We start from the raw sequence: 27,037 nt of genomic DNA, 5'->3' as shown, positions 1-27,037 counted from the left end.
TTGTAATGGTGGATGCATAAAGAACAGCTGTCAGTCTCTAATAGATTAAAGTGCATATGTGGGAAAACCAGTCACATTATTTAAATCTGACATCCCCCTTACTGCAGTTATTATTGTCTCTGAAGTGGTTCCATTCTGATTATGATAAGCTTATTATTTCAAAACTTGGTTACTATCTGTACTTAGTGTAATGTTTGTCTTATGGATAATAGAGATTTGAGAGGTGGTTTTGCTGACTTTGGGCTTTTTTTTTTTGAGCTCATATCCATAATTGCTCTCAAAGACACTTCCAATGTCTTGGTAGTTGGGTGACTTCATGTTGTAGTCCCTATGTTCCTCTCTTTGTGTCCTTAAAGACCTTTCCAATTTGGTGTGTAACACTGTATATTGGGAATTACTTAAACAAGGCTCATGAGAATATTGAAGTAATGATTTAGCATACAGCAGCATTTATGTTTGAAAAGCAGTCAAGTTCTTATTATGTTTGAGGTACACCTTGGTTACATTGCTGCTGCTCTTTCTGTGAAAGGAAGAATACAAAATACTGATCAAAGGACCTCCTATGTAATCTTTAGCTAGTTACACTTTCTAAGCCCATCTAAGACTTTGGTACCTTATGCATAATTCTAGTAGAAAACCTCTAATATCATAGATCAATAACAGAGGTGACCAGGTCTTTTAAAAGCAAGAATCCTAGCATGGGATGAAAATTTATGTGGCTTGATGAGTGGAGGTCAACTGCTATTGTACTAAGAAACAAATATGTTCTTTGGTAACAGCTGTGGATTTTACACTTCAACAAATTTTCTTTGTGAGGAAATTTTGCAATAAAGAAATCAAAATCTGGCTTCACTGCATGAGCTCAGAAGCTTAAATTTTTTTATACATGTTATAAAAAGCTGTCCAGAATGCCCATAGCTTTTTTTTGAATGTCACAGTGGGTAAACATGTTGTTGTCTTTTTCAGAACCCTCATCTAGAGTCCATAAAGTTTTGAAGTCAAATGGTAAGATGTTTTGTGTACTGTTTACTTACCTGATGCTTCTGTACTTTGTAGAACAACTGAAGACAGATTATTTTTTCTTGTAACTGTCCCTAAATACGTTAGGGGGAGGAAGTGGAATTTTGGAAAAAAAACATCAAAGAAACCCAAAATGTTTGTGTTCAAATCTCATATCTGCTCTTCCACATGTGGGGATTGCTCCTGTAAACTTCCTAGGAACTGAACACACTAAGTCTTGGTGATTGTGAACAGTTCCTCAAATCATAGCAGTGCTGCAAAATCAGGGCCTCAGGTGGAACTCTAGTAAAACTTATGCTGTCTCTTATCAGAAATCCTGTATTGTCTGTTAGCTCAATTACTGCTGCATTCAATTAAATTCCCCCTTTGGGGAATTCATAATTGGGGTAGCATTGAAACAGGCATAGATTGACACCAGTTTGATTATTCATTGATGTTTTTCTGTTTTCAGATGTAAGCCCAGATATGCAGAAGGTAAGCCATTTCTTAAATTCCTTGTTTTAGCCCATTCATATGATTTGAGCACAGTATTTACTGGAGAATCTGTATCTTCTAGGTTATGTTGACCTTAAGAATGAAAACAAACTCATAAATGTTATGTAGTATTTCAAATATGATTACTGGAATGAAAGAAGTAGAAATACAGCTTATTGTTTTGGGAATATTTAATAAAGAAAAAAATCACCAATCCATATATGGTTGTGGTTTATAATACAGTCCAATCAATTACTAGTGTTATAGGATACTTAAAAATAACACTAGAATCAAGGAAGTGCATGTATAAATACAGTGTTTATTCTTTGGATCATATTATCTTTGCTTTTATTAAATAAGACTAGAAAAGTTCAACTTATTCTGAGATATATATATGTACTTATATAATGATATATCACCTAACAGAGCACATGCAGCTTAAGCAGATTGTAACAAGCATTTCTAATTTTTACATTTTCTGTAAGAACTTGTATTGAAATTCCCAATGCAGTTTAAAAGTCTCATTTTGAATTTTGGATCATAGGGTTTTATTTAGGATGGAATTTAAAAAGTGTGTGTTTGTTATAAACAGACTACATTAGATATTACTTCATTGGCATGCCATAATATTGAAGCTCAGGATTCAATGTGAATGGGGTCTTTCACATTGCATATATTGCAAAAATGCATATATTTTTCCAGTTTAAATATTATAAAGAAAAATACTGATTGTTGTATTTATTTCTTTACAAATCTCATTTCAGTGCAGCTAATTGACTGTAGGTTAAATGTTGCCTGTGAGTCTGATGTAAGAGAAGCTTACTAAAATATAGAATCTGTATAAACTTCTAATCAAAGTTTCATGATTTCTTTTTTTAAGCGGATGGGCATTGAAGGAGCCCTGTTATCTCAAGCCACCAAACTAGGATCAAGTGAAGCCTTGCTGAATTCTAGGAAGAAGGTTTCACTGGAATCCAATGGGCTGGAGAGCCAGTTTCAGGAGTCTATTGAACCAGCCTACAGTAGTGATCATGATGAAACTCTTCAGACTTCTGCAACGGAACAGATTGATGCTGATGATGAAGAAGAGTCTGAACAGGTAGGAAAAAGAGGGGAAAATAATAAAACTATTTTTCTCTGGGGAAAATGAAAGAAGGTTTAAAATTACAGTAAATTCACGAATACAAGCCGCATTGAGTATAAGCCGCATCTCTGGGTGTTGGCAAATATTTCGGTTTTTGTCCATAAATAAGCCGCATCCGAATATAAGCCGCTCTGTCATTCGCAGCGAGGACCTGCGTGCAATTAGTAACAGAACCACGGGAGGACGGGGTTTACTGGCTGAGCTAAGGCTGTGCAGGCTCGGCCCGCTAGGGGCCGCTGATGGGGCCAGGTGGCCCAGCCCGGTGCTGCAGCTCGGGGCCGGCCGCCGCTGCCACTGGGCTCGGTCACCCTGGGTTGGCGCTGCCCCGCGGTGGCAGGCAGGGATGGAGCTTCCCCCGCTCCTACGGCAGCGGCGGCGGGCGGGGACGGAGCTTTCCCGCGCCCGTGGCGCCAGCGGCGGGCGCGGACAAAGCACCCCGCCTCCTCCCCGGGCCGCGGCAATGGCGGCGCGCCCCCCCACCCGTCCTCCCCTGGGCTGCGGCAGAGGAGGGAAGAAGAGAGCTCTCCCGCCTCTCTCCCCGCCCCCCGTGCTGCCTGCAGGGAGTCAGGGCAGCACAGTAACACTGTAACAATCGCGGAATGCCGGCTTTTACTGGCAGGTGCTTGGCTCGGCACCCTGGCTGGCACGTCTGGGGTTGTAAATGTCAGAAAATTATTCACATATTAGCCGCCCCCGAGTATTAGCCACACTTCCGGGTTTCCACCAAAATTTTTGTCAAATTGCTGCGGCTTGTATTCGTGAAATTACTGTATATGTAAAACAGGCAGGAATGCATTGCAAATGTTTACAACTTTCTCTCCTTAGAAATGTTTCTATTTAGCTTCACACAATACTCACTTGCATTTTAACAGAGAGATGTAAAAGCCCCTATACAGAGGGAGAAATTCCCACTGCTTGAATTTTACTTAGTCCTTTGCAGTCCTCCAACCTAGTTGTTACAGAAAAATTTTATCTATGGCACACAGCTGGCTTTTCCTTGCTGCTTCAGCTGATGCCCTGAAAAACCCTTTTTAGGCCTCATGCAGAGACAGTGCCTTCAAGGACTTGAATATTAAGTAAAGTTTCAGGCACTGCTGCATGCGATGGGATGTTTCTGATCTGTGACCCTCTGCCAGTAGCTACGAATTTGTGAACTTGAATATGAGAAATTTTGAGTAGGATTTCTGAAAATGAGAGTCTTTATCTCTTACTACTGCACCTATGGTAGTTTTTCTTACTCAATGTGATGTTTCCACACCTATGTAGTACCTTTGAAACACTAAATCTAACTTCAAAATATGACTGTATTAAAGAATCTAGATTTTCAGTTCATTTGGTTTAGTTGATACAGAGGTCATATCCTTGTGTGGTTCATTTATTTTTTGAATTATCTGAAACCAGTTACTTTTTGAAGCTGACTGCATTTTCTCTTTGAAGTTGCACTATTTGCATTATAAATATTTTGACAAAATAGTATCTTGCACCAGTGTAGCGGAGTGTCTTGTAATTCTCCCTCTTGCCAACGTAAGAATTAAAGAATGAGTAAGCACAAAAAATACCACCAAAAATTTTGATACTATTAGCTGAGTGGTTACTACTAACCACTGTGGCAATGATACTTTTACAGGTTTTTATAAACTCTGAATAATTCTTGTGGCAGTGCTGACAACTCCTATGCTATTTCATCTCCCAATATAGGTCCCTGACCTGTTCTAGCTCCTAATAATTCCCTTGAACTTTACTTTACAAAGAACCACAGATTTTCTTACACCTCCCATTTTCTTTTTTCTTTAAAATCACAGCAAAACTCACTGCAGAAATCAAAAGGAGGAAGAAAAAGACTTAATAGTCAAGCTGCTGAAAATGTTGAAAAACGGAGAAGTCTCAATCTCAATAAATGTGAAATGCAGGTAAGTATTATTTTGTACTTCTGTTTTGCTATGCATCATAGGTATGTCAAAGAAATCTGTTTTCCTTACGTTGACAGATACATCATCTTCTATAAATCACGTATCAATGTTCTTGTCATTACAATATTCATATCTGTGACAAAAGACTTTCTTTTGAGGGCTGGGGAAAAAAAGTAACTAAGCAAACCAATCAGCATTAACTGAAGACAAAAGGAATTATCTTTCTGTCTCTCTCCCAAACTCTGGCCAGCAATATCTAAAGCATCCTTTATGTTGGCATTAGTGAGCATGTGGCCTTGCTGTAAATTAGATCTGGATGAAAGCTTACACTAAAAAGAAAAAGAAATTTTCAGTGGCATGTGCTAAAGAGCACAAGATTCCTTTCTGCTAGGGTTATAGGCAAGGAAAAGGAGAAGAACAAAACTTTTGGCACAAGCCCAGAGTCAGATTAGCTTAATCCAACTGTGAAACTGCAGAGTTAGCATAAAAGGTTTAATCTAACTCCTGCCAAACAAATTTGCCTTTAATTACTCATGCATTAACATAAGCTACTGTCTTGTATTTGAAGTAAGATGCTATTAAACACCAAGAGTGAACTCTGAGCTACAGTAAGGATTAGGAGGCAAAGTAGTCTGGCACTGCCAGCTTGGCTCCCTCACTCTCTGCTGAGAGAGAGCACTTGCCCTGCCCATCTCCACATGAGTCTCTGCTGCAGGACACCCTGGTGCTATGGCAGTCCTGTGAAATATAGGGAATTGCGGTATTATTACAGGGATATGCTAACATTACCTGCAAATTTCAAATCTTCACAGAGCTCCAAGGACCCTTCAGATGAAGAGTCAATGCAGTTGAATACTGATCTCCCATTTTCCTGCTCAGCTAGGCAGCCACAGTCTCCTAGACAATTCAGCACACCCCAGAGCAACTCTCTGATCATGAATATCCTGGGGGGAGGTACCTCCGTCAGAAACATCTGGACGGACCATCAGATCAGGCAGGCATTGTTCCCCAGCCGGCGTCCACCTTATGAGAATGAAGATGATGAAGATGATTACCAGATGTTTGTACCATCAGTGTCTACAACCAACACAAGTTCAGCTCCTGGTGGAGAAAGGAGGGGCTCTTCTGGGCGTCCATGCAGCTGGCACTTGGGGCAAGCGCATCAAAACGAGACTTCCAGCCCCACTCGTCACAAAATCGTGAGACGGGCCAGCAGTGCTGGTGAAAGCAACACATGTCCAGCCAGCTCCAGGTATAAAACAGGGGAGATTGGCTCTCGAAGGGAAGTGACAACAGCAGAGGGCAGCAGTAGGAATGCGTATCCCGAATCTTCAGAGGAGCTGACTATCGACGATATTGAACATGTTTATGATAATATAAGCTATGAAGACTTAAAGCTGATGGGTCTGACAAGAAGGGAGGAGACACGCCATGGTCCCCAGAGATCAGCTAGAGACTCTCTGTATGAGGCTGAAAACAAAAGCAGCTCAGATTCAACTTCCAAAAAGAAAACAGCAAATCAAAAGAGGACCTCCATTCATGCTAGTAGGGAGGAGATAATACTCAGTAAAGAAGCACCAGCTTCAAGTTTGGACGAGCTCAGAATTGTTGAAGACAACATCTATGACACCATACGGCTTCCAGAAACATCTCTATTGAATTTTAAATGTGACCCCTTAAAACCCTCTAAAAGGAGGAGTTTTTTGGAAAAAGACTTAGCCTATTGTGACAATCTACAACATTTTGTTTCCGAGGAGAGTCTCCAGTTCAGTGAAGATGAAAGTCCTTACCATCATGTTCCCATTGACAATGACTATCTGAGCTTAGTAGATAGCTCCTCTAACTCTGACTCGCTGTCACATAAATCTGCAGCAGATAAACTCTCAGAAGAAGTAGATGAGATTTGGAATGACCTGGAGAACTACATCAAGAAAAATGAGGAAAAGACAAGAGACCGTGTCCTTGCAGCCTTTCCTGTTTGTAAGGATGACATGCAGGAAAGGCTGCATGCTGGTAGCACACCTGAACTGAGTAAAGATGTAGAGTACTCACTGTCTACTCTCTCTCTGCCAGAAACTCCTATTTTCCCTAAAACTGTGAAGCCCAGGGCTGCCACCATAAGTGAGGCTAATCTCAGGCTTGAAGACACTACACCATGCAAGGAGAACTCTTTTATGAGTTTGAACAGATCTTCCTTCTCCTGTGAGATGCCTTTTGTAGATAGTCCATATGAGCCCGCCAGTAGTGTTCTGTCCAGCACACCTGCAGAGGGCATGGAAAATGACTTGGCTGTTATGGATAAAACAAAGAACAGAGTTTTTATGATGGCAAGGCAGTACAGTCAAAAAATTAAGAAGGCTAACCAGCTTTTGAAAGTTAAAAGTCCAGAGCAGGAACAGCCAGCTAGCAGACAACAGAAACTGAAACACAAAGATCTTGCTGCTATTCTGGAGGAGAAGAAACAAGGAGGTCCTGCTATTGGTATGTTAAAAACATTTCTGTACAGATACATTTCTTTAGTAACTTTCAGTGAACTTTGTGTTCTGAACTGGAAGATTATGAAGTTTCCTCACCTTGGTCATTGAGTATCAGGATCATATTTTCTGTTACAACTTAAATGAATTTTCTCAGACTGCTTTAACATGAATGGTCCTTTATATCTCATTTCTTGTTACTTGATAACTTTGGAAAGAAATAGCAGGGCAGTGTCAGGAAAGAGCAATTCAGCTGAGGCTGGAAGTAGAAATCATGCCTGAAGCCCTATTGCCCTCCCTACAGAAAAGCAGTTAATTCCTTCAGTAGTGTGATCTTGAGAGTTTGACTAAATCAGTGTTTTTTCAAGTTTGTCTGCCTTCTAAAAAGTCACGTACATTTGCTCAGGTACATGCAGAATCATACCCATAAGCATAAGGAATGTGGTCAGATAAGAAAGAGCTGATAATCTTTCTATCAGCTAACAGATGTGCAAAGTCATGGATATTCAACAGCTCTGGAACTACTTTTTTCCATGATCAATTTGAACAAATGGAAGATATGGAGCCAGCAGACTCCATGCACCAGAGTGTCATTCTTGCCTTCTTGTGATATTTTTAAAAGTCCCTAAGTATCTTATTTACTAGGCCATTTTTAGAATGTTATTTTCCATTTTAACATGAAACTTGCAACATATTATTGGAACCATGTGCTGCATTGTGTCCTACATGACTGCTCACTGTAGCAAGATATTTTATGCTTCTTTTCCTCAACAAAGTGTACTGAAATGTGATGCAAAGGCCTTTCCAGCCTCCAATGTTTCATGTTACTTTGCAGAGGCCAAATTTATTGACACAACTGAAAGTTCTTCTCTACCAATACATTTTGAGATTTTCAAATTTTTACATGATTCGCTGAAATGGATTCCTTGTCTCCGCTAAGTTAATTCTCTCTTCTTTCTAGGTGCCAGAATAGCTGAATATTCCCAGCTTTATGACCAAATTGTCTTCAGAGAGAGTACTCCTAAGGTCCAAAAGGAAGCCAGGGCCCCTCCTCAGGGGCCATCAGCTGGGAGGTTTTCCACACCTATGGGCACATGTCCTCCCTGTTCCCAGCCTGCCAGTGAATGCTCAAAAGCAGAAGATTGGCTTTTGCACTCTACCTACAGTAATGGTGAGCTGGCAGACTTCTCTCCGTGGTCTGAATCCCAGGACTCAAAGTCCAAGAACTCATATACAGAAGCTGGTACAAAAATCAATCCGAAGCAGTTGCTGTCAGCTGGCTCGGTGCCTTCCCTTCAGATTTCCAACCGTTTGCATGTCCCAGCGCAGAGGTGGAGCACCATCATAAGCCAACCAAACAAAGAAAACTTGCATCAAGATCATGTCTATAACTCGCTGGGGAGAAGAGTAAGCAGTGTAAAACCACAGGCATATAGCAGGTCACAGTCCTCATCCTCAATAGTGGTCAACAGGTCTGGAGAATCAATTGTATATAATAATGAAATTGATAAGAAAAGGCTCCATAGGAACTTTCGGTTCAACAGCCATCAAACTCCTGGAATTGCTTCAGGATGTGTAGGGCTGGAGATGAGAAAGCAGACCCCTGAAAACTATTCAGATATGATTCTGCAGGATTCTCAAAAGGTCCTGAGAGTGAACACAGCCTCCCCTCTGACGGCCCAGATGGCCACTCAGAACTATTTTTCAAATTTCAAAGATTCTGAAGAAGGAGAAGGGGATGATGATGACTATGTTGAAATAAAGTCTGAAGATGAGGAATCTGACTTGGAGACTTCTCAGAACCAAACAAGGAAATCAGATTCTAAACTGCGTAATACAGATGCTGTTCCTTCTGAAATGTTCTGTGGCAAAACTGTCTCTTGTACTCCTGCAAAGTCTGCCAGCAGCAAACATGCACTTACCCCGTATCTGACTGCATACAGTGATTCAGATAAACTGAATGATTACCTGTGGAGAGTACCATCTCCTAATCAGCAGAATATTGTCCAGTCCTTAAGGGAAAAGTTTCAGTGTCTCAGTTCAAGTAGCTTTGCTTGATGCTTTCAATAATTTCTAGCTGTACTGCCTTATTGTGACAGAGTATATACTAGGACAATCAGTACTGGCATCATGTATTTCCATAATATTACACTATCAGGCATTGTATCGCAATAATGTTGTAAATAGATGCAAAATGAACCTTTAAAAATGGTTTGGAATCCTGGATGTGAAAAAGGCCACATGTACACTGTCTGGGGTCTCTCTGTAGGGCATGAGATCTTTTTATCTCCTACTGAACCTTCACATCTCTTCCTTTGTTAGGTGTGATGCCCCCTAATTCTTGCCATCGAACCAGGTGTGATGCCATTTGATTCTTAAACCATTTTGTCATTTGGAAACCTTAGTATTTAGACTTTTCAGTTGGTATCCAGTGTTCTGCATCCAAAATACCTGTGTGATTACTCTGCTTACATATGGGAACATTTAGCTGGGCTGCTGCTCCTGTGACTGTGCAAATTTCTGAGCAGGGTTCTGGTGATTACACCAACAGGCTACCTTTGCAATTGCACATATTTTTTTGCACATTACTTTTCATCAGACAGATTCCAAGTGTGTGGGACCAATGCATATGCTACATTATTTTAGAGCAAGCTTCTTACATTTTAAAGAAAACCTAGTCCTAGTACTTGTGCCAGGTTGATAGCTCTGTGTCTGAAGCCTATTCTACTTTCTGGAACTGCATAGGAGGCAGAAGACAGACAGTGGAGCCTTTTTATGAGAACCTGTGGATGTGACACAGTCCTTGCCTGGGGAATGGTTTTGGCATTAGGAGAGGAGCTGTGCTGCTTGTCAAGAGGGCTAGACCGATTTTGGTACCTCCAGTAATGGTGGTGATTGTCACATGCAGCAAAATCTGAGCATCTTGTAGCTCAGCCCCCAGCAGTTTGAGACAAAGCTGTGTTACACACAGTGACCTGCTGGGCATTTGTTCAAGTCTCAGTGTCAGTAACCCTGTGAGAGAATGAGGCTTGGCCAGATTCTTGGGTGAAATACTAAGTGTGGGGCACGTTTGGCCCGTAGGGCAGTTCAGTGAGACTGCTGGTTGAGTGACAAGCTGCAGACTCCAGGGCATGCATCTCCTGTAGCAGGAAGTGACGCTTCCTGACAGAGACAGGTAAAAGATATATTTTGTAAATCAGTCAGGGCTGACTCTAATCCAATTAATGTACAATAAAAAGTAGCTTAAAAATGAGAATACATTCCATTCTTTTGCAAATAATGTATAGAATAAATGCTGCCGTTTAGAGCAAGGACAGGCTTTCCAATACCGCCTACACTTAACTCCCCTTCATCATCTTTGTTGCACAGCTTTGGATTCTGTTACTTGAAAACATTGTACCGAAAGGAAAGCCTAGATACACTGATCATCTTGTGTGACTGTTGTTCTTTTTTGGTGCTTACACTTTTCAGATTAAATGGATAAAGCCAGTACCCAGATAAACATATCAATAAACAAAGGAATTTCATTGAAATACTATTTTTACTAACCATGTATCACTCCCCTCAGTTACAGAGCACTGTACTTCCAGAACAGCTGATTATTTACTGCATTGGTTACCATGAGAAAAACCTGAAGTTATCAGTGTACAGCTAATTACTTGTAGACTAAGATTTGAGGACTTGAATTTTTTAGAACTGACTAAATTATTTACCACACGTATCTTGCATTGGCTAGGAATTGTTATTTTGAGGGCTGGTTGGTCATGGTACGTACTAGCTCGTGCCACAGGGATGCTTGTTCCAGTCAGCACACCCCCTGTGATAGGACCCGTATCTATCTAGTAAAATCCGACTGAGAAATAATGTTGTACATATTTAAGACGTCGAGGTGTAGCAGAGCCCATATTTATTTAATATAGGTTGTAAAGTATTGTAAATACGGATAGAAGATAAATCTGTGGGTGCCTATCTAGATACGTTTTAACGGCATTAGTAAATGTTTAACTCGCATCTCATACAATCAGTGGAGGTGGGAGGGAGGGAAAAACAACCAACCAACCAACCAACCAACCAGAAAAAGGGACTTCTACTAGTATTGTAACTTCTCCCAGGGACCATTTCATACTATTTTTAATAAACGTTGAGTATGCAAAAGCTTTGGGTGCTTTTCATTGCGGGGAGCGGACGAAGGAAGTTATTGGCTTCTGCCTGTCGGAGCTGACGTTTGGGGGTGATTTGGACGGGGTTTTTTCTTAAAAAAAAGCGAGGCGGAAGCGAAAGCGGGGGCGGGGAGCGGGGCAGGCGGCGCTCCATCGCTGCCCGCCCCCTGGCCCTACCCCTGGCCCGTGCCCGGCGCCGCGGGCACACGGAGCGGACCGGAGCAGCGGAGGGATGATGAGCGCGATGCTGCGGCGCTGCCTGGCCCCGGCGCTGCTCCCGGCGCTGCTCCCGGCGCGCCGCGGGCTGAGCGCGCTGCACGCCCGGGCCGGCGGAGCGGCCGCGGCCGCCCGGTAAGAGGCGCACACGTGGGGAGGCAGTACCGGCTGATGCAACCGGGGGTGCGATGGTGTGGGCGCGGAGGGAGGAGGGCTGGGGGCGATTTGGGCGGTGCGCCCTCGCTGGGTGCGTAGGGTTGGTTGTTGAGGCGGGCTTTTTGGGGTAAAATGCCTCACTCCTCCCAGGACCGCTAGCAGGATTTGCTCCGGGTTTTGGTGGCATTTTGAGAGCGAGCAGAGCTGCCATCATGTGGTGGCTCAGGTGAGAAGGTGCGCAGGTGTGTGCCTGGAAAAACGTGTCCCCGGTCGCCCCCCCACCTCCCCGTCCCGATTCAGCCTTGGACGGGATGGTTTGCAACGCCATTGAATTGAACTGGTCATTGGCTTCTGCAAGGATAGGAGCTATCAAAAGTCCACTCCAGGCTGTTCTACTCTGTTTGTCTTCCTCGCTGTGGGGGACAGACAGACGTATTTCAGGGGGTCTCCTCTTTGCCCCATTGGGTAAGTATCATCTGCACGCACAAAAGGTAACAGAGGAGAGCTGGCCACCACTTACCCAGAGTTTTTTTTTCCAGAAAGCATTCCCAGTGCCTGGCTGTCACTGTTTTTTCCAAGCAGCAGTGTGGCAAACAGTGCTGCCTTGTCTCGCTTCTGCCAGTGGTTTTGAAATGCATCCATGAAAATGGCTGGTCTGCTGCCCATGGGGTTGGCATAGCCTGTGTTAAGCCGTGGCAGCCCCAGCTGTAAAGACCTCTGCATCTGTCACTGCCCTGCACAAGGGTAGGGAAACCAAGGACCCACCTGACCCAAGAGCTGATCAGACAGTTCAGGGGGGTGATTCCCTGCTGCACTTCCCATGGTGGGCTGGACAAGCCTTTTCGTGAGTTAGCACAGCCTAGCTATAAAGTTTTGGGCATGTCAGAGCGATGCTCTACATACCCATTGAAAAAAAAAAAAATTGGCTCATTAAGATTTTCTGTGCCTACCTGCTGAACACCAGCCCTCACAGCTGACATCCAACCATAATTTTGGAGATTAAAGACGTACATGCCCAAGCATTTCTGTTATATTGTTGACTAATGTTAACTTCTGCTGACTAATGTTAGGAGGGTTTATTTTTTTAAAGATTTGCTTGTCACTGTGTTGCAGCAGAGTCACTGAGAATGTAAAGAATTCCTTGGCCTCTCTTAAGAGAGAAAACCCTCAGCTTGAGCCAACGCTTGCCATTATTCAGGTAAAGTATCTCTGTGCACTCACTGGCTGTGAGAGATCTCCTTTGGTATTGTTACTTGTCTGAAACTTCAGAAACACAACATGCGGAGAGTAATTTTAATCCTTTCTTTATAAACAATATTGTCTGCTTTATTATAAAGCAAAGCAATAGGATGAGGTAGTTCCACCAGATGGTAGATTGCTCTTTTTCAGACCTGAAACAGTCACAGCAAACTTCAGACTTTGTAAAGGAAAGGAACAGTTTTGTCTCTTCTTCCTTTTGCTGAAGTAGTCTTCCTCGATTTAAGTATGGATCACTTTTTCTCACAGCTTGTCTAAGTTGATTAACTTAATAGTTTAATTAAAGTAGTGTTCTCAAACCTTTATTTAGCTTGAAGTTTTTTTTGCAATCCTAAGCAAAGTGCTTATCTACCTGAAAATGTGGGGCACTGTTAACTTCCCACACCTGAGATAATGCCTCTATTGATTAAAGGCCCAATCGCTTCCTGTCTTTGGGTAACTACAGGTTATCAATGTCTTCCTGCTCTTCGAAGGAGAGGAAAACCACAACAAAAAGTCCAGTCAACTCAGAAGGGTCTGTGTGAAATAAGTGCCTTGTGTAAAGTGTCAGCATCCTGTAGAAGCAGCAGATCTTTCTGATGTGAAGGAATCTTGCAGTAGTTGAGAACCGTTGTTTTACTAATGCTGTGAAGAGCTTACCATCCCACTGATGGTGCCATTTTTGATAGGTAGTCAAAATCAGAGATGAGGATTGCTATCCCTGCAAAGCTGAAAGGTGTTCATCCTTTGATTTCTTAAGGTTTGAAGTGTTTTAACAGGATAAACAGGAATGTTTATCATTCAGAGGGGACCCAGAGCCATGCTGGCAAAAATGTTACTGTCCTGTTTCCTAGGATGGTGGTATTGGTTTTGAGTGGGCACACACTGAAGCTCTGACCCAGTAGGTTTTAAGTTTAAAACCCAACTGTAAGTATTTTATAAGTACTGATAGTAAATCTAAGTAATGCAGCAACAGCTTTGTTTCAAAAGATCTTCTAGTGAGGCTGTCTGAACAGGCTGTTCCATCTCTCATCTTCCCTGATAATTGCATTTTCACAGAACCATGTAAGGCTAAAGCTTAAGGACTGCTAGAAAAGCAATGACCTCTCTTTCTCACTCCTCTTGGTCTCCATCCAGTTGCACTATGATCTAGACTAGGACTATGATCTCCTCAGCCCAAGGGGTCTGAAAAGGCTTCCCTTCAAACACATTTGTCCTGGAACTGGTTTTCTCCATGGCTACATGCATGTTTTATGCTGGCACAATGGAAGGGATGTCCCTCTTGTCCCTGTTTACCCCACTTGGTATGCCTCATGAGGTGGCTGGAGGAGCATGTGGCCTCGATTCTTCTGGGTAAAATTCACCCAAACTCTGTTCTCGAGCTGTCCAGTCACTCTAGCTCTGGTCTATGCTCTGAAGTAGAGCCCATTTTAAATGTGCATGTGTTGTGCAAAGAAAACTTACTTTGGTCTACAGATGTTCTTGTGATGCACTACTCTACCAGTAATTTGGGCAGAGCCTTAAGGTTTGTGCTATCCCCATGTGCCACATCTGCCCAGAGGAGCAGAGGGAGGGCAGTGAAATTATCTCCGTTGCCAGCCACTTGTGTGTAATGGCAGTCAGCACAACAGGGCATCACCTCTTCGGCAGGACTGGGAGTAAGGGGCTGCAGACTGAACCTGCAGTGGGATGATTTTATGATTTTATGACTGCCCTTTTCCTCCTTGGACAGGTTTCGAGTCAACGGAATCTGAATTGATGCCAAAATTTATATTAGTGTTATTAAATAATAAATAATAGGTAATAAGTTTTAATAGTTAATAAGTGTTGATAAGTGTTGCTTATTATCCGTGTTGAACCTGGGTTGTAGCTGTGCAACAGCAAAAAATGATTGGTGGGTGCTTCTTAATTTTTTTGATGCTGAGAAGTAAAATAAAGCATCAGGATCCTGCTTAACAGTGGAGCTGTTGCCCTGCAAAGCTCAGCAAAGCACCAGTGGCTCCCCTGCACCTCCTGTCCTGCCCTTGCACTCTGCCAGCCCATGTGCTGAACTCTGGCCTCACCTGTGCTGCCCAGTGGGTTTTGATAAGAAGGAACTGTCTTAGGGCAGAGACTTTGTGCACTCACACAAGCAAAGTTCACCTGCCAGTGCTGAAGCAGCAGGGTCATTCCAGGGTACAGTGTGGTACCACCAGTTGCTCCATCCCAGTTAAGCTTCTTGAGCAATCAGTGTGGGGGTACAGTCCCACATTTACTGCCACAGGGGAACAGCTCATGAGCTGAACCTAGACCTGTCTCTTCTTCCTTGGCACAATGTGAACTCTGCACAGTGTCCTTAGTGCTGCAGTTTCTGTGCTGCCACATTTGGGCAGTGGGATGCTAGTAGTGCAGTGCCAGGAATGCTGGCAGTGCAGGGAAGGAGCTGGGGGATAGAGGGCAAGCCCTCCTTCCATAACAGGAGTTGCCCTCTCCATGAAGCCTGTGCTTTTGAATGCTCTTTTTATCACTGTCAGCAGTCTTGAGCTATTTGGGATTAACAGGGATGGCCTTCCGCTTCTTTCTTAAATTTGTTTCTTATTAGTTTGAATACCTTTAGACACAGACATTGTCACTATGTTTCTTACATAGACATGTACATTAGTGTATTCATCTTTAAAATGTATTATTTTAAAATTCAGTTACTGTTTTTTTTCCCCAAGGCACATAATGACCAGTTGATTCAAGAAGCAAACAAGAACTTTGCCAAAGAGGTAAGCTTTAGCTGATACATGTGTTAATAATCATGAGGTCCTTGCCTTTGGTAATTTTAAGTCTTTCCTTTTAACAGGTTGGTCTACGTGTTATTCACATCTGTCTTCCTGAAGGCAGCACCAAAGAAGAGGTAACTGAAGTACCTGAAAGAGTTTTCCTTTTCCATTTTTGTCATAAGCTTTTGCTTATTACTGACATTCATTATTATTTTGACTGACCTCTAGTAATTCAAATTAGGTTTAGGATTGCCTTGGTTTAAATAGCAAATATTATCCCCTTACAGGCAAGAGTGAGAAAAAAGAGAATTAATAGGCATGTCTACTGCTCCCTGGCAAACTGGGGCAGAATCAATAAAGTAATGTTTTGGTTTTGTGCTTGGTGTTTAACCCTATATCAGCTCAGGTATCCTCCTGTCCTGCAGCTGCTCTTGTGACTGTGCCTGTTTGTTGCCCAGATTATTCAGGGAAATTAGAGATTATATGAGGAAGGGAGGGGGGAAGGAGAGGGGGGTGTTGAATTTGTCTATAATATTATATATTTACGTCTATGTCTATGATATTATGTATTTAAAAACAAACATCCACCCCAAATCACTAGAGGCCTGAATTTTTACCTTGTTGAAGGCACAGCACTTAATATCAATTATGTTTTAAATATAGAAAACCATGTGAAAGTTAAACCACTGAAGGAATGTATAGTAAAAGATGGCACTGTTCCCAGCTGGCCTCCTTGTGCTTGGGCAAATTTGATAATCCTGCAGGCTTGTTAGTTCCGTGTACTTTTTGTTTTTCAGTAGGCTTTGTTTTTAAAATGTTACTGCCTTGAAGTGTAATCTCAAGAACTGCTTCCAGATACATTGAAAGGAACTTACTGTGAGGTTTAGTAGATTATGAACAGTCAGCTATCCATTTAAGAAGTGGGCTTTTTGAAATGAAAAATACACTTTGTTGTTGGTAAACATGTTTTATCTGTTGAGTAACACAGCAGGAAATAGGTAAAATATAGCACTAAGTAATACAGAAATAGCACTAGGTAAAATACAATATATAGGTAATAATACTATGCAGCAATAGTTGCAGTTAGTTTGAAGTAGTATCTTAGAAGTAGTTAAGCTTTTTATTTAAAGAGCAAATGGGGGTATTTTTGTTATTTAAAGGAAGTTACTTCCAATAAATTCATCATGGTTTGCTTACTCTCTCGCTTACACACTATGACAGGTTTTTTTTTCACCGACTAAAATCCACATCTCAGTTGTATTCCCTGGTGTGGGAAGGTGGGAGGGATTTCAATACCATGTGCATTTGGGTTTTGCCATAACTTCCTGTGTACAATAAAGGCAAGTTAATACTACATTATTTCACCCTGCATGAGTTATAGGTAATTTAAATGCTGTCATGATGAAAAGCAGAATTAAAGTAAGAGGCAATTAAAATGGAAAACTGAATTGCTTTCCCAGTAGTCAGAAATACAGCTTGAAGTTTTAATTGCTCTGTAGGCCCCCAGCATTTTGTGGCATATCAAGGTTTTTTTAAAGAAAAATGCAGATGTTTCCATGTCCATGTACTGGTATATACACTCATCTTTTCTGTGTACCAGTCCTGTTGCTGTCAAGTTCCACAGGACGTTAAGAGATATACCTGATTTTGCCTCAGGAGTCAGGAAACTCAAGAAGCATTTCTGTACCAGTGACATGCTAGTGTAATCTGTGTTTAGCATGAAAGCAATACATTCTCTTGGTTCAGAGTTGCAGCTTATCTAATTCCTGCCTAATTCCCCTAGCTTGATGTTATTTGCATATCAAGTGTTTGGGTAACAGAGTTCACAATTACAATTAACAGTTTGCAAGAAAAGCATTTTGAATAGGCATGGAATTAGTTAAGGAAAAAAAAATTACTTATAATCATTTTCTGTTGGATATTAATCCAATTCTATTATAAAGCTTTGCGATGCCTACACACTGTTTTATATATTAGATGGGAAGACATGCTTGCATGACATTTCTCATGTAAAAAACTTTGACATGCTTTGTTCCATTGTATTCTGTCTGGTCACAGCAGAATAGCCTGGATCAACATTACACTTTAGAGAGGAAGGAGTCAAGGGTAGGTAGTACAATTGCAGATGTCAGATATGACCAATTATAAACCACTTGAACTTGCATCTGGTTCAGTACTTGAAATTCATAAACTTCTCTGCAGTGCCTTTTCAACATCAGTTCTTCACAAGGCAATTGCCAGCTCTTAGGATCAGGGTATTTTGAGAATGAAAATTGGTAACCATATCTGCTGGTTTAATAAAATAAGTTTTTTCTTGTATAGTTGTTCTTTCAAGTGTTACAACTCTTTGTCCCTGTGTTGGACAATACCCCCATGATCTAGTCCTGTTTTGCACTAATTAACCAAGGCATCCTGTTTCTAAAAGCGTCTTCCAAAGCCATTACAGTGACAAGCTTTTGCTGAGGTTTGGAGTGGTGAAACACAAACTGCTTTGGCAGCATAATGTCACATAATACGTGTTTACTTTGCAAGATGTTTAGAATAGAGTCAGGGTGGCTTAATTTGGTAAACCACTGATAATAAACTGAATAGAGCAGGTTATTGCTTTTTCATTTAGAATTTGCAGTTAGAAGCAAGGGAAGCCGAGGTGGCCATACAGTAATTGAAAAAAATTACAGGTTTTACCTCATTTTAATCATATTCTTCTTTTATCAGTTGTTCTGATCTTTAATGGTTTTTATTAACTGCCTAGATTGTCAGTGAAATCTTGAGACTTAATGAGGATCCTAACGTGCACGGCCTTGCTCTTGACCTCCCAGAAAGCTTATATAGCAGTAAGCTATTAAATGCTGTGAAACCAGAGAAGGATGTGGATGGGTAAGTGGAGCACTGAGAAATAATATTAGCAGGCACAAGCCTGATGGCTCTATAAAATCAGTTTTCCCCTGTGCTTTTCATTAATGGATTCCTCAGTCAATGTGTCTAGCTGTGCTATTGAGCAGTGATAAAAGATGCCTCTGAATCAATGAGAAATCTTTTGCTGAAGTAGTTTGGTTATTATCTTTTTCTTTTTTTTTTTTTTTTAACATAATGTATATTCAGGGCATCGTCCTTTCAAAGAAATAAAAATGAAATCTTGATTTACTGGTGATACTTAAGTATTTCAGTACTTTAATAATACAAGTGGTAGTTACAAAGAACTGAATTTTCACAAGAAGAATTGATGCAAAAATTGCAGAGAAGGCTTTAACTTCCTTACAGCACTCTCTCATGGTGAGAGAGTAAGCTATAATAGTTTGGACCCATTAGTACAGGTTTCCAATCGGTGTTGAGTTGTATTGCTCTCTGAAGATACCACTGGTGTAATTTAGGTTTGTTAGTTATTATTTTGCTGCTCCTGCAGCCTTCCTGCTCTTAGCTGCAGGCTATTACAATTTTTTTATCCCGTTCTTTCTCTCTCTCTCTCTCTTTTTTTTTTAATGTAGGAAAAGAATCTAAAAATCCTTCAAGTTAGTTACCTTTCCAATATGTGCAGTACTGGAGATTGTCATAGAGTGGAAAATTTGGAGCATCCTTCTGTATGAGAGAGAATGGAGTGCAGTGTGGAAACACCTTGGTTGCCCCCTCCTAAGCCAACTTGGCTCTGGCAGCTCTGGTCTGGTCTCAGTGCAGCCACTGAAGTGTTTGGGCTCAGTGTGCTGGGTAGCCCATCGTGACAAGTGAAGAGCTGCCTGTGTGTCATGGGATTGTGTTCCTCATTCTAACTCAGATCCCTTTCCTGGCCTCTCTTGAGGCTCAGTGTTTGTCTAACTGGGGTGTGGGATGATACAAATTAGCTGCAGTACGTGACTATCAAAGGATTTGCTTTTGTCGGAGATGTTTGCTTTTGGGATTACCTCTTAGCCATGTTACCAGCATTGCTGGGGATTTATGTTGCACAAACTCTTTTTTTGTTTTTTTGTTAATTTGCCATACTTTTCCATCGCAGATTATCCAGTGTAAACCTAGGACGCTTGGTACATGGTGATGACTGTCTAGTTCCTCCTACAGTGTGTGCTGTGATGGAGCTCCTTGAAGATATAGGTGAGTCCTTCTATTATAATTATTAAGTTAATTTTAGACTAACTATTTTACTCAGTTTTAATCCTGACTGGGAGCCAAATATAATCTGAAGTTGTGTTTCTTTTTTGTGTTGCTTTCCCACCTGACACGTATTTGTCTCCTGCTAGTGACGAGGACTCCTCCTGCTCAGTGGCATCTGAATGCTGTATTTGTAGGAATGGGTCTCAGGCCTACAGATTTTGGGTGTTAGGCAGGGGTTGGCTGTCATCAGCAGATTTAATTTCACTGAAAACACACAAGACATGTGAGTCTTCCAAACAAAAAATACAGGCATCATTTGGGGATTTCACTTGAATTTTAATTAGTGTGAGCGGTTGGAGAAACCCAGGTTTGCCTGTAAATTGATGCTGAGCAAATCTTTTGTTTTGGATTGTATTGTGTCAGTGCTGACACTGAACTGGCAGATTTAAACAAGCAGGTTTACTGTGTGTGAAGACACTGTTGATTTAAAGCAGTGTTTCAGAAGTTGTCTCTCTCACAGTGATTCATAATTGTTGAAGCAAGGATTTCTGTAGCAGAACTGTTGACAGGAGGTTAAATGCACTTAGTAACAAACATGAATGAAAAGATTTGTGCAAAATACCAAAAAGCCAGAAGAACAGTATTTGGCTACTTGAATTTAGAGAGTCACCAGGAAGCTCCTTAAGACCTGTGGTCGGTGTCACTGCACGGGCTCCCGAAGAGCTGCCTTGCTGGCACAGCTGCTGTGGTTGTGCAGGCACATGGCACCATTCTGTTCTGAGCCCCTTTGCAGCCCCTGCTGCAGTGCTGCAGCCATGGGTGGCCTGGGGGGGAGCTCCATGCAGCTGCTGGTGCTTGTGCCCTGTGCTGGGGGTGTCTGAATGCCTTCCCTTGTGTTGCCACAGGTGGGAAGAAGGTGCTGCTGGTGGGAGTGCGTGGGGCAGAGGGTGCTGCCCTGCAGAGCATGCTGCAGCGCCAGGGAGCCACCGTCCTCAGCTGCCACTGGAAATCCCCTCAGCTGCAGAGTGAGGTGAGTGCTCTTCTGTCTGCCTGGGCTCATCCTGCATCCCCACTGTCTGCTCCCCCCTGCCAGCTGACAATCCTGCCCTTCTCTGTCATTCCCAAGAGGGAGACTCCTCATTGCAGTCACAGGTGGCATGAGGGTGGCTGGTAGCCAGTGCGGGTTAGGGTCTTTTCTCCTTCCTGCTTGCTCAGAAATGATGCAAACACTGGCCTCTACCAGAATATTACACATAACAGCAGCTGCTCTAACTTCACTATTTTGCACCAAGGGCTGTGAGAGAAGGAATCCAGCAAACAAATATTTTAGCTCTCCCTTTTGCTTTCTCTCCATGCAAGAGAAATGCCCTTTTTTTTTTCTTGTCCTGTGATACTGTCATCTGCATGAAATTGCTTCCACGGTGTTTGTAGGCTAAAGGGGTGCGGTGCTGGGGACAGCGCTTGTGTTGGCCAGCCCGTGCCTCAGGGTGGCAGCCGAGGCAAAGCCATGGTGGCCAAGCTCCGCACCTTGGAGGCGCCGACAGGAGGAGCAAACAAACTCCAGCGGCTGTGACGGAAACTTCTCTGGCAATCCCGTGTTTTCACAGCTGTGGATGTTTTTGTCAGGCTTGTCTCAGCGCTGACTTTTAAGTGACTGACAGCACTTAGGAAACATATGGCTCTTTGGGAGATGGAGTGCTGTGAACTTGATCCTTGCCATGTCTCATTCCTCAGTTATTTCTCGTTGCTTGGGATTGTGCTGCAGGACTGCTCTGGACTGGATGGGCTGGGTGACAGGGTGGCCAGAGGGGTTTCCACTGGTTTACAGCAAGAAATCTGGATTGGGCTCAGAGCTGCTTGTGCAGTGCTGTCAATAGCTGGAGAGAATCCTGTTTCCTTCCATCCAGATGCTTTCCCATAATTATACTTTGCTCTTTGGCATTCCCCATAGCTTACCTCTTGGAGCAGGCCACTGATGGGAAACAGAATGGGAGGCCTAAGTGGGGCTTTATGCACTTCAGTCTTCCAGATTCATTTTAACTTTTGGCAGTAAAAGAGTTTGTACTTCGCCTGTGGGACTATTCAGCAGAGCCCAGGGAAAACCTGCCTTCCTCTTGCTCACCTGTGAGCCTGGAGCAGCATGTCACAAGTAATCCCAGAGCTGTACTAACCTTGTCTGGATGTCACTCTGGTGGTTAACTATAGTTCCTTGATAAAATCTAATGCATGCAGGGAAAGCTATCCTGTTTCATATTCCCAGAAGCTGGAGGGTCAGAAACTGAACACAAGCTTCTAACCAAACAACGAAGTAATGTGGCAACCTGTACTTGAACTACAATGTTGTTATATAACATGATTATAGAAATTATATTCTTCTGTTGTTTAAAATGCTGATTATGAAGAACAACTTTAATGTTCACCAGGTTTCCTCTCTTGATTTTTTTGTTCTTTGAATTTCAAGTAAGAAAACGTGTTAGTCAATGTTTAAGTTTTTCAAAGACTTGAAGGAATCAGGGCATGTTTTGTTTTTCCTGCACAACACACTAACTTTTCCTTTGTCTGAATGGGACAACTCTACAGTGGCAGTTTGTGTGCTGTTTTTTGGAAGTATAAACTGTGGTAGCATAATAACTTCACTTAGGAAGTGAGGGATAAACTTACAAAGAGGATGATATTTTTCACTGAGATGGATGCATTTGTTTTGCAATATATAACAGGAAAGGAGAATTTTATCTTAAGGGTAGGGGGATATTATTTGTTGTAATCCTTTGGCCAGGCCTGTTTGCATTGAAGCACTAACCCTGACCTTAACAATGTAATACCTTTCTTAAGTGGTTACTACATTACCTTAGGCTAGCTCTGCTGATTTGTTCTTCTTTTTAAAAAGGACAGCATAACAACAAGTGTTTCCTTTAGAAATTCTTTTAATTTAAATGAGTTACGCAACACTAAGTTTGTAGGTTTTTTGGATAAGGTTTTGTATTGCTATGGACTTGCTATTGCTTTGTGCACTTTTGCAAAAGTATTTTGAAAATGATCAAGAGGAAGTATGTTTTAGTCCACCTTAGGAAAACTTTAAAAAAATGGGGATAGCTCTCCTAACAAAAAGCGTAATGCTATCTACCATCTGACTTAGTGTGCTCCTTTAAAACAAGTCTGTTCTGTCTTATAGCAGGAAAAGAGAATAAAATAAATAATGGTACATTTTCGTTTCATTGCTTTGATCTGAAATAATGGACACAGTTTCAATGTTCTTTTCCTGCCCGCTTCACGTTTCACCAAGTTGAGCAGATTATTAATATTTCTTTTTGCTCCATTTAGGATTTGCTTGATAAGTTCTCACAGCGCAGTTGAGCCTTGTCCTTCAGAACTGTTGAGCTTCCTGGGTTTTCAAATAATTCGCAAATGCAAGAAAGCATTTTTGAAGGTTCTGACACATCTGTGCAAAGTTGTAATGAAGAAACATTGTAAAAGAAGTTACAAAGTGAGAGATAAAGACAGAAGCATATTAGAGGAAATACTTAAGATGTTATCATTCTGTAGCTTTGTGTAGATAGCTCTTCAAAGCACATTCACAGTACTATGCCTGAAGAATGACCTAGTGGCATACTTTCAGGGACATCCTTGCCATAATTTTAATTTTAAAATGGGACTCCCTAAAAGTCAGTTCAGTATTACATGTGAAGAATGGGATGTTTTTTAATTCTTTATTATGTCAAAAATATGCTTTCTAGCTTGAAAGGAGGTTGTCAAGTAGATTCATATTGTAAAAAATGGATTATTTTCTTGCCAAAACATGGGTAATACTTAGTATCTGTAAGAAAACAGAATTTTGTTTCAGTCATCTAAATTCAGTCAGTCATTATTTCAGCACGTCATCTTTAATGTAGTCTGTGTGTGAACCACATCATGCCTGTTTTAATAGATTAAAAGAGATTTTATCTTGCAATTTTATTGTTTAAAAAGTGAGAATTGGTGTGCCTAGTTATAATTAGGAATAGAAAAGTTGTTTGCAAAAGAGAGGTTAAGAAGTATCAACGTGGTTCAGATGCAGTGCTGAATGGGAGTTTCCTTTTCAGGTTGAAAAGTAACATCTTTTGGTCACAGTGTGCTTTTCCTTAGAGCCAGCAATTGAGCTTCAAACTCTCAGACATCTCTTAGCTATTTGCTGTCCTAGTTTTGCTGTCTTGGTAAGACCAAGATGTGTTATGGGCAGAAAAATAAATTTTGTATTGTAAGCATGAAAGAACAGGATGCCAGGCACACGGATCCCATAAAAGGAGAGGAGAGGGAAGCTACCCGAGGGTTTCTAATGATGATGATGTAGACAAAGTATTTCCACTTCAACATCTAATGTGCACATCATCTCTGTTCCTTGTGATTTTGAAATGTATCCCCCTGTCTGTCAGCTGGAGGAGCAGCTGCTAAAACATGGACCATAGTGGCAGGCTTGAGCCCACAGCAGAGATGTGGGCTTGATCTTCACATGCACTGTGTAGGGCAAGTGCATTCAGGGTGACGTGACAGGGAAAACTGGAGGAAACCATGTGATTAGTACATGCCTTGGTGGAAAAAGTACCTGAAACTAGTCATTGACTTAAAAAATTTTCAAGATTTCAGAAAGTACAGTAATTTCACGACCATAAGGCGCACCGGACTATAAGACGCACCCCCCAGGAGTCGGCAAAATTCGCAACTTTGTAGATCAGATAAGGCACACCGGACTATAAGGCGCACTTTTTTTTTGCAGCAAGGCTCTGCCCCCAGCTTCCCCCGCACGGTTGCTGGTCGAGGCCCCACCTCAACCCGGCAGCCATGGGCCCCCAGGCCCACCTCCACCCATGAGGGGCGGCACCGCGGGCCCCCAGGCCCACCTTCACCGGGCAGCCATGGGCCCCCAGGACTGCCTGGACCTGGGAAGGGGCGGTGCCGCAGGCCCCCTGGCCCGCATTCACCCAACAGGGGCGGTGCCGTGGGCCCCTGGACCCACCTCCAGCCAGCTACCGTGACACTGCCAGCTTTCCCCGCAGCTCACAGCTCCCACTTCCGGTTTGGCAAATTTCACAACTTTGTTCATCAGATAAGGCGCACCGGACTATAAGGTGCACTTCCGGGTTCGAGGGAAAATTTTAGTCAAAAGGGTGCGCCTTATAGTCATGAAATTACTGTAATTAGAATTGCTGTGGTTCACGTGGAACCAGATCTGTAAACAGATGTGTAAAGAGACTTTTTCATGGAGTTGTGAAAACCTTTTACAGTAGTTTCACGAATACAAGCCGCACGGATTATAAGCCGCACCCCCGGTGCCTCGACAATGTTGCTGTCTTTGTCAATAGATAAGCCGCACCCCGAATATTAGCCGCACTTTCGTTTGTCGCGAGAATCCGTGCGCAGCTTTCACAAATTGGCCAATTAGTAAGAGGATCGTGGCATAGCGGGCTTTACTGGCTCGGGGCGGGGCCAGGCAGGCTCGGCCCGCTCATGGTTGCCGACGGGGCCGGGTGGCCCAGCTCAGCGCCACGGCTCGGCGGGGCTGGCCGGGTGGTGCTGCCGCCGCCGCCGGGCTCGCTGGCCCCCCTCTCCCGTCAGCACCGCCCCGCTGCCGCGTTCGCTCGCCCGGCTGGCAGGGCTGCCGCCGCCAGGCTCGCCGTCCGCCCCGCTGCCGCTTTCGCTCGCCCCGCGCCGCGCGGCTCGCGAGCGCCGCGCCCGCCCCGCGCCGCGCCCGCCCCGCGGCGCTTTCGCGGCTCGCGGTTCGCGGCTCGCGGCGGCGCTTTCGCGGCTCGCGGTTCGCGGCTCGCGGCGGCGCGCTCGCGGTTCGCGGCTCGCGGCGGCGCTTTCGCGGCTCGCGGCTCGCGGCGGCGCTTTCGCGGCTCGCGGTTCGCGGCTCGCGGCGGCGCTTTCGTGGCTCGCGGTTCGCGGCTCGCGGCGGCGCTTTCGCGGTTCGCGGCTCGCGGCGGCGCTTTCGCGGCTCGCGGTTCGCGGCTCGCGGCGGCGCTTTCGCGGCTCGCGGTTCGCGGCTCGCGGCGGCGCTTTCGCGGCTCGCGGTTCGCGGCTCGCGGCGGCGCTTTCGCGGCTCGCGGCTCGCGGCGGCGCTTTCGCAGCGAGCGGCGGCGCTTTCGCGAGCGGCGCTTTCGCTCGCCCCGCCGGCAGGGCTGCCGCCGCCGCCACCACGCTCGCCGGCCGCCCCCTCCCGTCTGCACCGCCGCCGCGTTTCCTCGCCCTGGCCGGCACTGCAGGCCCCCGCACCGCCGGGCTCCCCCACGCTGCTGGCCCCGATTATGCTGGGCTTCCCCCGCTGCCAGGCAGCCCCACCCGCCGGCCTTCCTGCTTCTGCCATGCTCCCCTGCACTGCTAGCCCCAGTTCTCCCGGGCTCCCCCGCCCTGCTGGCTCAGGCTCTGCCGCCCGCCCCCGACACTGCTGGCCCCGCCTCTGCCAGGCTTTCCCACCTCTGCCGGGGCCGGCCGGGCTCCAGCTTGGCTTGGGGCTGCCGCGGGCTCTCACTTCCGTGTTGGCAGCTTTTAGAATTTTGTTAATAGATTAGCCGCCCCGGAATATTAGCCGCACTTCCGGGTTTCCACCAAAATTTTGGTCAAATTGGTGCGGCTTGTATTCGTGAAATTACTGTAATCAGATTCCTGTTCCTCATTGCATCTCTTCAATTTAATATGGCCTAGCTTCATACCCAGGATTCAGAGGGCTTTTACATTTCAATTTTTAATTTTAATTTTCTTTTTGTCTGATCATGCATTTAAAAATGGTTTTTCTGGCAGTCCATTTTAACTATGGGAGAATGAAAATTTTATGCAGACTTCACAGGAAAATGGAGTTTCAGTGATCTGTAATATACAGCTACTTTGTGCCATTATCATTTAATACTTGGCTGGAAAGTCTGTATTGTTGTTTTAACATTTGGTATTCTGTCTTGGGAATGGGTGGTGCTTCTTAATCTGCTTCAACTTAAATCTTGGTGGAGAGGATCATATTTTCTTATGAGGTAAGGTTGCAGATTATTTATTGGCACAGCTCTTCCCAACTGAAAAAATATTTACCGGTGAGGAGGCAGGATACTACTGGACTATTGGCTTACTTTGTCTCCAGCCTGTTGCCTAGTACATTAAGAAGAGTTTGGCCTGAGGCTTGTCATTCTTTCCTCTGGCCAGCCTGAAGGAATGGAGCCTTGCTGTCCAGGAAGCATCAGGCAGGCAGCCACATGTTCTCCCTCATGGGTATCTCCTTGACCTTCTGGCTATGGTTGCCTGTAGCATGTGGTGCCTGTCCTCTGTGTCCTTTGTGTCCTCTGCCCAGGGACTATGGTGCACTTGCTGAGGGAGGCTAAATGTGATTATATTCATAGGACTTTTCCATCTCTCACATCTGCAGTCAGTTTCTGATGTAGGAGTTGACCCTGAACATGCA

At 43.7% G+C, this 27,037-nt stretch overlaps 2 protein-coding genes across 7 annotated transcripts in view; both read left to right on the top strand.

Annotated features, from left to right (window-relative positions):
- The window catches only part of PLEKHG1 (pleckstrin homology and RhoGEF domain containing G1), a 126,486-nt gene extending 115,309 nt beyond the window's left edge, over positions 1-11,177 (top strand). For all 6 annotated transcript variants that reach the window (XM_033055379.2, XM_033055375.2, XM_033055376.2 and 3 more), the window contains 6 exons: positions 967-1,005; positions 1,472-1,494; positions 2,375-2,593; positions 4,441-4,548; positions 5,361-7,029; positions 7,984-11,177. In XM_033055379.2, coding sequence (XP_032911270.1) covers positions 967-1,005; positions 1,472-1,494; positions 2,375-2,593; positions 4,441-4,548; positions 5,361-7,029; positions 7,984-9,080 — 3,155 coding nt within the window. In that variant the 3' untranslated portion in view covers positions 9,081-11,177. The remainder of the gene's footprint in view (positions 1-966; positions 1,006-1,471; positions 1,495-2,374; positions 2,594-4,440; positions 4,549-5,360; positions 7,030-7,983) is intronic.
- A 1,440-nt stretch (positions 11,178-12,617) lies between these two features.
- The window catches only part of MTHFD1L (methylenetetrahydrofolate dehydrogenase (NADP+ dependent) 1 like), a 144,808-nt gene continuing 130,388 nt past the window's right edge, over positions 12,618-27,037 (top strand). Inside the window, exons 1-6 of the mRNA XM_033055572.1 lie at positions 12,618-12,752; positions 15,490-15,540; positions 15,618-15,671; positions 18,290-18,414; positions 19,526-19,620; positions 20,526-20,650. Coding sequence (XP_032911463.1) covers positions 12,618-12,752; positions 15,490-15,540; positions 15,618-15,671; positions 18,290-18,414; positions 19,526-19,620; positions 20,526-20,650 — 585 coding nt within the window. The remainder of the gene's footprint in view (positions 12,753-15,489; positions 15,541-15,617; positions 15,672-18,289; positions 18,415-19,525; positions 19,621-20,525; positions 20,651-27,037) is intronic.

Source organism: Catharus ustulatus, chromosome 3 (assembly GCF_009819885.2).
Source record: "Catharus ustulatus isolate bCatUst1 chromosome 3, bCatUst1.pri.v2, whole genome shotgun sequence".
In the NCBI taxonomy this organism is placed as follows: Eukaryota; Metazoa; Chordata; class Aves; order Passeriformes; family Turdidae; genus Catharus; species Catharus ustulatus.
The sequence above is the reverse complement of the archived record's forward strand: the minus strand, read 5'-3'. Positions and strand labels throughout refer to the sequence as shown.